We start from the raw sequence: 14162 nt of genomic DNA, 5'->3' as shown, positions 1-14162 counted from the left end.
GTACTTTGTTCCCTATCTCACAACATCTAAGTTTCTCTGCCCAGTTTTTGGTTCCAATGGTCTGATCCTTCTTTGCGTATCTAACAAACTATTATTTTTATTGGACACATATGATAGCCAGACTACATTTATTATATGAGTTAATTCACGTAAAGTGTTAATAATAGTGTCTAGCCATGGTAAGCATTCAGTAAATACTAGCTATTGTTAATACTTATGGGTGGGTTGACTGAATCAGATATAACTTTCAACTTAGTATTTTAATCATTTCAGGATTTGACATAAACAGTGAGGTACAAATTCCGTGAAGGATTATGTAAAGGAAGCAATAGCTTCCACTGGAGTTGCCTAGGTCATACAGTACTCCAAAGACATTTATCTCTACACTAAAAATTCAACATACTAGTTAGTATATTCTGTACTAAGAGAAAGATATTTTTTGAACAATTATAATAACAATAAATAGTGAAGAGATTGCCAACCCAATGGCCAATATCATTAAATACAACCAGATCCAATTTGTAGGCTGACAGTGTATCTATAAAACAAACACTCATTTATTCAATAAATAAACTGTACTTGCTACTGATATATATCATGAATAGGGCATTTACCCCATTTTACAGAAATGAAAACTAGAGCATAAAGAGATCATGTGATTTGGTCCAGGTCATACAATTAGCAAGTGACAGAGCAAAACATCCAGATGTCCTGACCTACTGCTCTTCACATGACTCATTCATTCCTTCAACTACAATTTATTGAACACCTGTTATATGCCAGACAAAAATCTGCCATCCTGGAGGTTAAATTCTAGTTGGAGGAGATAGATAACACCAAAAATAAATACATAGAGTGCATAGCGTATTAGATGGTGACAAGTGCTTTAGAGAAAAATAGAGGTGTGAGATAGCAGACCAGGATGAGGGTAAGATGTGACCATTTTAGATATGGTCACTAAGATGACTTGCGAGCAAAGACCTGTAGGAGGTGAAGGAGGAATCAGGTGCACAGCTGGGGCTCTGGGTAGAGGGGAAGGTCAAGTGTAAGAAGCCCAGTGTGCTGTAGAGGACAGTGAGGGGGACGCGTGGGGAGGCAATGGGCTGAGGGAGGCAGACCACAGAAGACCTTAGGGAACACCGTCAAGGCTTGGTTATTAAGCTTCCTGAGAAGGAAAGCCACCAAAGGGTTTTAAGCAGCGAAGTTACACGGTATGACTTACGTTTGGTGTTTAATAGGGTCATCGAGGCTGCTGTGTTACAGTGAGCCTGACTGGGGTGGGGTGGGGGGCACACAAAGGTGGAAGCAGGGAAACTGGTTAAGAGAAGACTGCAATAGCACCCGGCAGCCTCTCCTCAGGCCCGGCTTCGTCAATTCCATACCTCCTCTCCGTTCACTAACGGCAACTTTACTACCTGGTCAAAACAGTCACGATCAAATGTTTTTACAAAATGTTTGATACATGCATAGCTTGGGTGGTACAATGGTAAATAGCAGGCTGCCACCAAAAGGGTTCCCACAAACGGAACCCTCTCTTTTGCTACACTCAGAACAGTTCAGAGTTTGGAGCACTGGTAATAAGCACACAATGCTACCTAGAACCCATCGTTCTTCAGCCAAATTCAGAAAGCATTTGTCTGGCACGTTAGCCTGTGCAAATAGCACTGTTAACAAAGACCCAGATAGGTCATGTTCACCCATTCAGAAAGCATTTATTGAGCACTTAGCCTTGGGGATAAAAAAAGATATATAAGACTAGCCTCCGTCCTAAGAGAGTTCACAGTCTAGTTCAAGACACAGACAAGTAAACAAATGAGTATAATTCGGTGTATGATAAATGCAATTACACAGGGACAATGAAGGTAGAGAAGTAACAGAGAAGGGGTAATTAGTTCTGCCCTTAGGGGATCAGGGAAGACTCCACTTTTTAAGGTTAAGTAGGAAGTCACCAGGCAGAGGAGGGGATTGGAGCGTCCTGGCACAGGCAATGGGAATGGGAGGCAATAGGAGATACAGATTTCTAGAGTTGTGATAGAATCTGTTTGCTATTTCTACAGGGCATGGGAAGAGGGAGATGGCGTAGCGTTTCATGCCCTCCTAAATGCTATGGGCTTCATATCTGTAGGCAAGGGGGAGCCACAGAAGAGTGACCCAATTATATTTGTTATTTTAGGAAAATCATTCTGGTCCCAGTGTAGATAGACTCAAGGATGGATCAAAGGGGGATAAGAATGGAGATAGCAAGAGAGGATAAGAGACCATTCAGAAGTCCAAGTAAGAGCTGATGGGGGCCTGCTCTATAAGGATGGACAGAAGGCTGCAAACACAGTAGATCCTTAGGAGATAAAACTGATGAGAATGACATTAACTAAAGTATTCGATAGGGTACATCACAGCTTTTTAAAAACTCTAATTTGATAGAAAATATTATAGTTAAACCAAAAAAAAACCCTGAAATTACATGGAAATAAAACACATTCTTTGACAATTGCAAGAGACTTTTAAAAATGAACCCAAATTAATATGCGGGGTCTTTTAAATTATTTATAAAATAACCATTTGTAAAGATCAATTTCAAAAAAGTTTCCGCAACTCAGCAATTATATTTCAATGGAAAAGAATACAGGTAACTCACTTCCAAACCCAAACCCTGACAATGAGTTACTTTTATCACCCTATTTCTAGTAACCTAAGTAAGTGTCTAATTCTCAAAACAAACCCACAAATCTTTTAAACTAATAAAAGGATATTAGATAAAATCATTTCAATAGAACTTCAACAATTTAATTACCAAATAAAGACATTTTTGTAATAAAACAAGGCAGTGAGATAATAGAGGTTCCCAAGTTCGAAAGAAAAAAAATAATCAAAGGTCTATAAAGGGCAGTCTCAATGGACCAGATAAAATATTAAGTGGCACTCGCTGTCTGTCTCTTTCACAGAATGTCAACTTCAGTAGGAAGTAATTGGGAAAACATTACCTTCACTGGTCTCTTTTGTTAAGACACCAGGATAAACAGCATTTAGCTATTTTTGTGATGTACAGAGTAACCCTCAGAATAAAGAAAACTCATTTATCTAGTTTTACTCATAAAATTGGGATGCTATTTTGACAATATTTGCCGATATTTTTTAGGCTTCCTTGATGCCATAAAGAAGTGATTCGTAAGTCCCATGATTTTAAAGATTGTATTATCAAAAATAAATCACAGCTATTTACATGGAAACAGGATCTTGACTCTTGACCTTGCTGCTTTTAGACTTCCATGTCATTTTTCTCCATTATAATATCTGAAATACTGCTAACCTAATTATACACAAAGATCCTGTACTCTGCAACTATTTTATTAGAGGGGAGAAATTGGGATGAAATTACTTTAAGTACAGCCAACTCCAACACTCAAGATTGATTATCTAGTGTATGGATTATTCATTACCCTTGACACCTAGTAAGGCTATCTCTGGCCATTTTTGTAGTGGCTGGGAAGGAAGGGCCCTGACATTCAAATGATTCAAATCAGGTAATGTTATTAGTCCATAATGATAAAGTCCAGAAGGAAATGATGAAACATTGTTTTAAACAGGCTTTGCATGTCAATGACCTTCTCTATCTGCCAATACCAGGATCATCAATCATGACTCTGTCCAGCTAAATGGAGAGCTGGGGCCACAACAAAACATACTCGGCTCAATGAGAGGACACTCCATTGTTATTCCTCCTCTTTTGGTTTGATTTGAGTGAGCAAGAAAAGGGAAGCACAGAATAAACACTACTAGTCATTAGTTTTCCTTGAGAATCTTCCACAGTGAGCACTGCAAAAGAAGCAGGTACTTGTTAAATCGTGTTTTATTAAATGGTAACAGCCATAAAACCATGCAAAACATGAAAATGTTCCAGATAAAGTACCTTTATCTGGACCTTCTCATCTAGGTCACTCCTGTTACACTTTTTCACAATCATCTTACATTTTCTCTTTAATTCCCCTTTAGACTTCTTATCTGCTTCTCCATTTAAGTCTGAACTCCCTGACTTCAGGGCCTGTGTGCTTTCTTTCTTTACATCCTGCACATAGTACTCAGCAATAATTCCTCCAGTCAATGCTCTCACAACTCCACATGGAAAGTTACATGTCTCATCTACAACTGATTCCACTTTTTAACTATACAGAAGACACTGACTCATACCCTTGATTTTATGGCTAAATAAGTCAAAGCATCATCTGCTATTGTAGTAGGTCATATCACACTAGGAATATAAGAACTAATAATCAGTTTTACCCAATTCATTCTTATCTCCCTGAGTACAAATGTCAATACAGAGAGTTTTGAAACTTGTCATGTGGTGTAACAAAAGAAAACATATAGGTGCTTACTAGTGATTGCTTCTTACATATAAGTATGTATCTTTTTTTTTTTTTTTTGAGACAGGGTCTTACTCTTGTCACCCAGGCTGGAGTATACTGGCACAATTATAGCTCACTGCAGCCTTGAACTCCTGGACTCAATTGAACCTCCAGCCTCAACCTCCCAAGTAGCTAGGCCTACAGGCATGCATCACCACACCCAGGGAATTTTTTTTTTTTTTTTTTAGAGATGGAGTCTTGCTATGTTTCCCAGGCTGGTCTCTAACTCCTGGCCTCAAGCAATCCTCCCATCTCAGCCTCCCAAAGCACTGGGATTACAGTCATGAGCTACCACACCCGGCCACAATATGTATCTTTTTTTTTTTTTTGAGACCGAGTCTGGCTCTGTTGCCCAAGCTAGAGTGCTGTGGTGTCAGCCTAGCTCACAGCAACCTCAACCTCAAACTCCTGGGGTCAAGCGATCCTTCTGCCTCAGCCTCCGGAGTAGCTGAGACTACAGGCATGCACCACCATGCCCGGCTAATTTTTTCTATATATATTTTTTTAGTTGTCCAGATAATTTCTTTCTATTTTTTTTAGTAGAGACGGCGTCTCGCTCTTGCTCAGGCTGGTCTCGAACTCCTGACCTTGAGCAATCCACCCGCCTCCGGCCTCCCAGAGTGCTAGGATTACAGGCGTGAGCCACCGCACCCGGCCCACAATATGTATCTTCTAATTGCTTTTTAAGCTCAGAAATAGTAGTCTAAGTAGAAACATATATATTAGTAGCTTCTAATCTTATAAAAAGATACTCCCAAAGAAATCTCAAGCATTGTAATTTTATTTTTAGTTTCTTGACTACAAGGGACAACATTAAATTGTAAAGCTATGGATTTGTTGCACTGATAGAAATCCATAGGGGTAATCACTGTAAAACTTTATTTTGATGTTCCTGATAAGCACTGTAGCACAGAAATTCTCTATTAAAAGACCTTCTCTCTTAGAAAATGAATGTGTGTCTTTTACAACATACTATCTGCACTGATAGTAGGAAGTCAGTGGGCTAATGGTGCAAAGCAATGATACCGGGAGACAGTGGGCAGGGAGCAAGCAAGCAGGTGGCCTTGCGGCAGCTGCTGGAGAGGGAGAAGGCCAGGAGGCTGCGGAACCGCACTCCCGCCAACCAGAGATCCCACAGGGGGACCGCTGATGTGAGGCTGGCTTGTTAAGCTAAAGTTGCCCTACCTCTGGCTATCACTGCTTGACAGTGGTGGGGGGGGAGTGGGGAGGAGAGGAGGGAGAGCAGGATTTTAGAAATCTGTATAAATCAAAAAATGTTAATGTAAGGGAGGAGGGTTGGAAAGCACACTGAGAGGAAGGTGGATGAGGATGCACACGATCTGGGCAGACAGATATAAAAGATGCTGCACACTTCCACCACACCAGTGTGTCTTCCGATGCATATTTATTCACAACCAAATCCTAATGTGGCCATTCTTAGCACTGACCGATATTCTTTGCTAGGGTTTCAGCTTATCAGATGCACTTAAGAAAGAACTTCAATCTGTATAGTTTTTCTTCTAGACTTTTCCTCTTTTGATCTGCTAGTGTAAACAAATGTCACTTCTGCATTTCTCCAAAGGAAAGAATTACATGGAATAAAGATCAACTCCTATAACATGCCCCTGAGACAATATGTCAAAGTTGGAAGCCAGTTTTCTTTTGTAGGTCAAATGTGAACATAAACTATAACATTGAATTTTTTACCTATACGCAGCTTTTTAAGGATTCCAACTCCATGTGTCAAAAATGATAATATTACTCACGCCCAATTATTTCTAAAAAACCATATAAACTTACGCACTGTATTATGCCCCTATTTATCTTCATGAGGCTACTGTGTCCCCTATTACATTAAGGGATGAAGGGTACAATATTTGGTATTATTATCTTAGCAAGTCCTTCCTTCACTTCACAAGTCACCCTGTCCTTTACAATGACTTCTTTATTTTCCATAAGTCAAGTGTACAGTATTTGCCTTATTTCCTAACTAAAACTAATACATGCACATTCAGTCTCTTTCTTTTAATGTTAATTTAGATGAATCATCTACAATAGAAATCCTAAAGCCACATGCTCACATGTACACAGTCTTTAACGGAAACTTGACAGCAGTTGACTTAAAATAAAACAAGTCCTAAAAAGCAACCTTTGACAAAGACCAAAAGGATCAAAACTACACCCTCTTGCAACCACAGTACTACTGTATCCACCCTTCAAACATTTTTGCTTCAAACATTACAACCCAACCATTTACCAAAACCACAGCTTATTCCTGATTTAGAAAAGTAAAGTTCACAGACTTACTAAACTACACAACTCCAGCCAGAAAGCACAAATACCTTTTCTAAGCCTGGCAGTTATACAGCACCTGAACTAAAAACCCACATTATACAGCTCGGAATGAGTAGATCACTGTTGATCACCTTCTTTACATAATAAACAACTCACATCTTCAAAAAGTATTAACTAGTCCCTCTAGTGCCATAGCTTAATAGACAAGAACAAATGGTTTAACACACATTATCCCTGAGAAGGGTTGCATTTAATTCTCAGTATGTGCAATATAATTACTGTACTCTTAAGCATGTATTTAACTTAATTGATTGTCTCACATTTCAGCAGTTTTGCTTCCCAAAAGAGGGGGAAGAACAGGTCTCTGAAAGAGTCCAGCGAGGTTTCTCTTGGCACAAGGAAGAATGTGATAAACAGGGAAAACACAATCACGCGGAATGTCTGGACTAGGTCCCTTTGTAATACTTAAATAGCGCTCCCCTACTGGGCTTTGCCACTGCACCGAATGGAGAAACCATTTTACAGCTTAACAATTCAGTCTCTACACACTCTAACAGGAAGAACTAAGCAATTCTAAATACAAAATAGGGGTGTGTTAAGAAATATTGAAATATTTCCCTCTCTCCCAGCAGGACTGGTATTTTTCTTCACCTTCAGGGAGGCAAAACATGCTAATTCTGAGAACAGAGACCAACATTGGTCTGAAAAGAAACTTGACAGAAATCCAGTGACTCCTTTTGGCCGAGATATCAAGGGTTAGCACCTGGGTGTGTTCATTTTCCCCAGTGTCACAGCCCAACACCTGTTTAATTCAAGTGTTGGTGTAATTCATCTATCTTCTTAGAAGAAAGATGCAAGAGGATTATCCGTGATTCCCAAAGTTCTCTCAGTGTCAGTGTCCATGTTCTAACCCCATCGTTGCAAGAGCAGAAGATTCTGTCTGATGGTGGTTTACCATTGAACTTTTCGCAAGTCACATGAGCATGTGGATCTGACGAAGGAAGCAAGTGTGCTTGAGGAACAAATAACAGCTATTTTATCCTTCTTAGAAGGATACAATCTCAAGCTGCATCTAGCTGGAAGAGCATTTTTATTTTAGACACGTAAACAAATGAATGACGCTGAACTCCAATACAAAAACAAACAAAAAAGAAACTGCTAGTGGGGGCAAAAATCACGAAGGGAAATTACAGATAGAAACAAAGACTTCTACATAACAAACTTTTGAAAATGTTTGAATTAAAAAAAAAAATCAAGTCACCTTTTCTGGGCTGGGTTCTGTATATCCAGTTCTCATCGTCCGCTTCCACCTGCTGCCCACAGACCGAGAGCTCTCCATCACTGCGAAACAGCCTCTTTGTCTGCCTGGACAAGGAGGAGAAATTTATCCAACTCACAGCACGTGAGAGAGAGCCTGCATGTGGCTTGAGTCTGAAGGAACCTGAAGAGCGTTCCTTTTTCATCTTCTTTCACATCAAAATCGCCTAGAGACAAAGGACGGCCCCACAAACAAAAAGCTCCGTGTTTTAAATTGGTCCGGGTCCTTCACAGGGGCCTTCCCACTTACTCAGACAGTGTTGAGCGTCAGGCACAGCATCATGCAAAAAGATTGCTTCTGTGTCACCCAATTAAAAAGAAAAGGAAAATAAGGGGTTAAGAAAGAGGGGGAAAAAATGTTTTCCCTTAGGCACACTGTGGTACTCGGTTTCTAGATCAGCGATATCCACAGCCACAACATCAAAATAAATGAAAGCACAATTTCAAAAATGAAGCGGGGTGTTCATTTCAGGAGCACTTGTCGGGACTTTGCGAAGAACAGAACCAAGGCACTCCGACTCTTTGGCGTGTCCCCAGCATCCCAAACTGTAATCCTACTCCGCTCCCGGGCATCCTTCCCCACAAGGGCAGAGAGCTAGCCGGCTGCTGCAGAAGGAAGGAGCTCCTCGCCCTGGAGGAAAAGATTGATCGTGAAGCCTGGCACCCAGTCTAAAGTTCACCCACACAGGTTACTCGGAGAAACCAGAGTTTAGCTCACTTGGCCCAGCACAGCGCAGAATCATAAACCGCCCACTCGCCTCCTTCCCGTCTGCGCAGCGCTCGCTCGCTGGGAGCCGCAGGACTCCGCAAACAATAAAACAGGCGGCGTGGCTATTGCTTGGATCACAGAGCAAGCACTCCCGCGAAAGAGGATAGGCTTTCGCGACACCAAAGGCACCTCATTGGAGACAGGAAACTCCGCCTCTCCGCAGTCAATACTTCAGTGGCAGCTCAAACTTCTGAACTCCAGCAAAGCTGTGGATATGCAAGTCTGTGCGGAATACAGACTTCTGGGGATAAAAAGAAAGAACCTGCTTGTTAATTATCAGACCATACTTCTGCAAGTGCGATTTTGAGAAGCGGTTTAATACAGGATATAGTTCTATACATATCCAGCATTTCTAACTGGATGTGGGAATGCCATCATCTGAGGAAATATACTTCCAAAGGGAATAACACCCACCCAGCTTTCAGCAAAGGTGAAATGCAGCCATTATGCACCTGTAATCGCCTCTCCTGCCTGTCACCAGCAGCCAGAGTGTGGGGCTAGGACTCTCCTCTGCTCCCTCACTGGCAACTCCTGGGGGTCATTCCTCTCCAGCCTTGAGTGATTATCCTATCATGGAGAATCATCATCTCAGAGCTACGATAGTGGCAATTAGCTGCAGGCTCTAGCCCTAAGACTTCTCTGCGAACTATTTAGAGACACACCTTTGCAATGCATTTGGGTGTAGCATTTCACCCAAGGCCAACATACCCTAATTCCAAGGCCCTAGGAATGTTTAAAGTCCCTGCAACTTTCCATCACACAGACTTCAGTCAACATCTCCTTCCCCAAAGTGTTATTTGGAATAAGGCAGATAAGTAGAGAACTAGGTCTATCACACTTTGCTTTATTCAGCATGGATCAAAGATATTAAAATAACAAATTGCAATCGCAAATAAACTCCTATTAAAAATTATAAAGGTAGGAATTTGCATCATACATCTACTCCAATTCACTGAGATTTTTTTAAAAAAGGCTCTCCAAGCTGACCGGGACTGGACCACTTGTAGAAGAAAATCAGAACATCTGGAAGTACTCCTAGGATGGGCAGTTCATACTACACCATGGAAACGACAACAGAGGACAGGTACTACTAAGAGTGAAGCTACAAAACAGCCCAGGTGGCACACATACAGACTTAGTTTAAAAGACAAATGGGTCCTTAAGAGGTCATGTAGTTTAGGCCCTTCAATTTACAGCTAGAGAAACTTGGGCCTAGAGGAAGTATGTCACACCCAATGTCACACACAGGAGTCAGTAACTGGGACCAGACTGTGTCAGACATCACTGGGATCAGAGCTTCACACTTAGCAGGGATGCTTGCTACACTGCCAAGTGCTCTGGGCCTGTTTCGGTTATTAACTGGGAATGATAATTCTACTTTGACCACTATTATAAGGGCAAAAATGATATAATTATGCATATTGCCAGTGGCTAACATCAGAGTTCAAGCATCTGGTATATCCTTTCTGAATGAAAGACATTTTTTGAGAATCTCAAAATATAAAATGAAAAGTAAAAAAAACAAAAAAGACTACCTCACCAGAAAATCCAGAAACACCCCAGATGCTGTTTACCATTTCAGAGGTGAATGGGAGCCCTGACACACATCTATGCATACTCAAAGGGTCCACAGAGCCCAAACAATGAAAGCAATGCTCTCCTCCCAGTTGTCTACATTCTGTAGCTGTATTTTTAATCTAGAAATATCTAAGCTCTGTAATAAACCTTATGCTGTTCTTTATATACCAGAAGTGCTGTTCAGCACTTTTTCTCAACGCCCCCTCCTTGGAGTGTGCACACATTACAATAGCATGGATGAACTGGTGTCGTTAGTAACTAGTGAGCTTTCCTCTAGTACCCCGTCCCTGCACACAGCAAAGAGCTAATGGGAGGGGCTAAAGGAATATTTACTGCCAAGGAACCAAAAATGGTAAGTGGTCCATTCACGGACTAGAGCCGTGCTTCTCCCTCAGACTATGTCCACTTATGCTGGATTTGCAGAAACCGTATTGCCACAAACCCCAAGATCTAGGGATACACCTACATGATAACCAATTCTCTGTCTACTAGCTAGTCCATGTTTCTGTTATATTGGGCCTTGATTATTAAATCTTCATTTATGTAAAAGAATGTCAAATAAATTAACTACTTTTACAACTGGATCAGAGTTCCTATTGGCCAAGAGAGAATGTAATGGTTTAAATCAGCTTTGGGGGAAATATTTAGATTTTTAACTATCCATGCTAGATATGTACTACAATTAGCTTAGAAAGTCTTAAATTGGCTTCTTAAGAAGCTATTACATACATTCAAACTATATTTATTTAGCAACTACGATGAAGCACACATTTTAATTACCAGGACTATCAAGCCAAGAGCCATACAAATCCTCCCACCAGCAGGGCCATGGCTACTTTGGGCCACGAGGTGCATGTATATTATTGCTAATCTCCACAGTAACCCTGCCATGGAAAATCTCTACTTTTAGAGTATAATTGTTTCTTTCAAATAACTTCAGCTATCATCTTCAAAGTAACAAAAACATCTTAACTTAATCATTTTTCCCCCATGAAAATCTATAACGGAACACACTCTCCGTAGACCCTGTGTACAGACATGCTGAACAGATTTGATCCACGCTCACACTGTGCTGCGCTTCCCCACGCCCCTCTCACTGTCAGGCTGTCAAACTGAAACTCCTGCTGTCACCACGTGTGCCAATAACTGCTCCTTGCCTACCACTTTGCCATGGCTGAGCTTCAGGCATTGGGAATCAGATAACAAGACTGCTTAAATTACATGTTCGGTGGGAGTCAATGCCAGCTCGCAGAATAAATGCATAGCCTTCGTAGAATGGCTTTGTCGCAGCTGCTTCCTGGGCCAGCATCCTTGTCCTTTACCACCGGGATGGAAGCTCAACGGTTGAAGTGGCTAGAGGAGCAGCCCCTGGATAATGACCCTCGGGTGGATCTATACCAGGTTTATGATTGATTGCCTCTTTTATATCAATTTCTCAGCACTTGAAGGTGACTAACCCATCATTACTGACAAAAAGACAAGAAATTACTCTATATTATCTCAGAAATGATTTAAGTAATACATTAAGGAAAAGTTAACTATAAAAGCTAGAAGCACCAGAACATATTACAAGGGGAAGTTCTAGAGTCCTCTCCCTTGGGAATTCGTAAATCAAATACCCATTAATTTGGAAAGATTTATTTATGCTTCTACCAAGAGTCAAAGGGAGAGACTGAATAAGTTCGGAAGGTCCTTGCCAAAAGACACAGTATTTCATGTTTCAATATATATCGGCATCCTTAAAAAGGAGCTTAGCTCAAATGAGAGTTTTTGGTTTAATAAAAATTGTTACACGGGACAGGAGATAGGATTAGATAAACCCCTCAACCAGATCAGGCATGTGATTGTTCTACTCGCCATCTGTGGAAAATGCCAGCCAAAGTAGGAACTAATTTCAAGTGCCATCAGCTTTTTGGCCTCAAAGGCCACAAATGAGCACTGTGACTTTTAATTTCCATGTGTAGCTCGTCTGCCCTGTCAAACCTAAGAGGGAGATCAAGAGAGGCAGGACTCTGAAGTTAGAAATCCACGAGACAGTGCTGGCTGGCTAGACCCCTTGGGTTGGCTGGTGTGGCAGGGAGTGGGACACACACGGAAGGCGTACTGACAGAGACAACGCTGGGAAAAAAACCACGTACAGCAGTGAGCAGAACTGCTCGAAACTGTGTCCTGTTCTAAAGCAGGGAGCAGTGAAGTGTGCCCCTCATCAGATTACCGCATGAATCACCCAGACAACCCACAGGGACCTTTAGCTTCCAGGACAGGGCACAGCAGGTTTTCCAACTGTCATCTCCTGTGAATAATTTAAGAGTAGATTTAAATGGAAATCTTTCTATGAGGTAATTTGTACACACTAATAATGAAAGCTTATCTCAACATCAAAAGTAAATAGTTTGAGCCAGATATTTATAGCCAAAAAAACAAAACAAAAAAATCCCCAAACCATATTACTCCCAGGACCACAGCAAACAAGCTCCCCATGGTACACTAAATCCTCCCTCTCTTATCCACCCCTGACCCCCAATTAAACAACTGGACTCAAGGAAGAAGTCATGGAAGACAAAACACAGCCGATTACCTGTTCAGAGCCGGTCCTATTTTCAGGTTCTCTCACTTACCACTGCTTCAGGATTTAAAGGAAAGAAAAACACCGCCTTTTCATTAAATCCTAGTTTAAAAGTCATAGATGCCTTTCAATGGAATTAACGGTGTTGCTCCCCTGAAATGGCAAACACTTATGCATGCAAATCATCACAAGCCCAACTGCCACCTTTCAATGTCTTAGTGTCTCAAAAGAACAGATCTGGCATCCTAAGCCTTAGCCACACTGTCCCCATGGGATCACTTGATACAGGAGCAATATGGCAGATTATGGCCCTCAATCCCCTGAGGTGGAACGCACCGCAAAGGGATAAAGGCTGTCCCTTGTACAGGAGCCGCCACTGGCAGAGAACGTGGGCTGTCAGAGGCTTGGTGAGTAGTGATAACCAAGAATGCAAAATCTGTACCAACCTTAACCCAGAAAATGTCCCAGTCCCAGGTGTTCAGATGGGATAGAACCCTAAAACTAAGCTTTGAAATTCAACTTTGAAATTCTTCTGATATAAGAAGACTAAGGGCAAATCTATTCTGAAATAGAAATAAAATTCCAAACAAAAAAAAATTTTTTTAAATCATGACTTCCTTTTTCCTGTGGCCTCTCCAGTGATCACTGTAGGTATTTATTCTACCTAGTCAATCAGGTTTTTTTGTTTTTGCAAACTTTTCCAAGCACATAAATCACAGGAGATCTTATCGAAATGCAGAATGTGATTCAGGCCTAAGGAAGGGACTGAAATTCTGAACTCCTACAAGCACCCCGATGAGGCCAGTCCATGGACCACCTTTAAATTTGCACAGCACTAGAGGGCAGGGAGCTCCTCTTTTCATCCTCCTGTCCCTTACAGCACCTTACACACAGCCAGCATTTAACTAAATGGTCACAGAGTGAGCAATGGACCCACCCATCATTTCCACGTTACCTCTTTCTTTGGATCTTAACATATTTCAAGGTACGAAGATAATTAGACCTTTACAGTGATTATTCCTTTATGACTAAATCACAAAAAGCAAGAGCAAAATTTATAAACTGGCAAAAAGCATATAATCCAAATTAAAGGGTTAATAATAAAATCCCATTATTCATATAGTTACATTGTTTCCCTCTGGGAAGAAAGAAGGTTATTAACGGATAGGCTGTATGCTTTTCTCAATTTGTGAGGTCCTCTGCACTGCTTCCATCCACCAAAACTCTGATGATC

General features: G+C 41.1%; 1 protein-coding gene across 2 annotated transcripts in view; it reads right to left on the bottom strand.

Annotated features, from left to right (window-relative positions):
• NHSL1 (NHS-like 1) overlaps window positions 1-8161 on the bottom strand; it is a 132574-nt gene extending 124413 nt beyond the window's left edge. For both annotated transcript variants that reach the window (XM_012650493.1, XM_012650492.1), the window contains exon 1: window positions 7960-8161. In XM_012650493.1, the coding sequence (XP_012505947.1) occupies window positions 7960-8161 (202 nt within the window). The remainder of the gene's footprint in view (window positions 1-7959) is intronic.
• Between the last annotated feature and the right edge of the window lie 6001 nt (window positions 8162-14162).

The sequence above is a fragment of the Propithecus coquereli genome, unplaced genomic scaffold (assembly GCF_000956105.1).
Source record: "Propithecus coquereli isolate 6110/MARCELLA unplaced genomic scaffold, Pcoq_1.0 Scaffold329, whole genome shotgun sequence".
NCBI lineage: Eukaryota > Metazoa > Chordata > Mammalia > Primates > Indriidae > Propithecus > Propithecus coquereli.
Note: the sequence above shows the minus strand (reverse complement) of the source record. Positions and strands in the feature narration are given on the sequence as shown.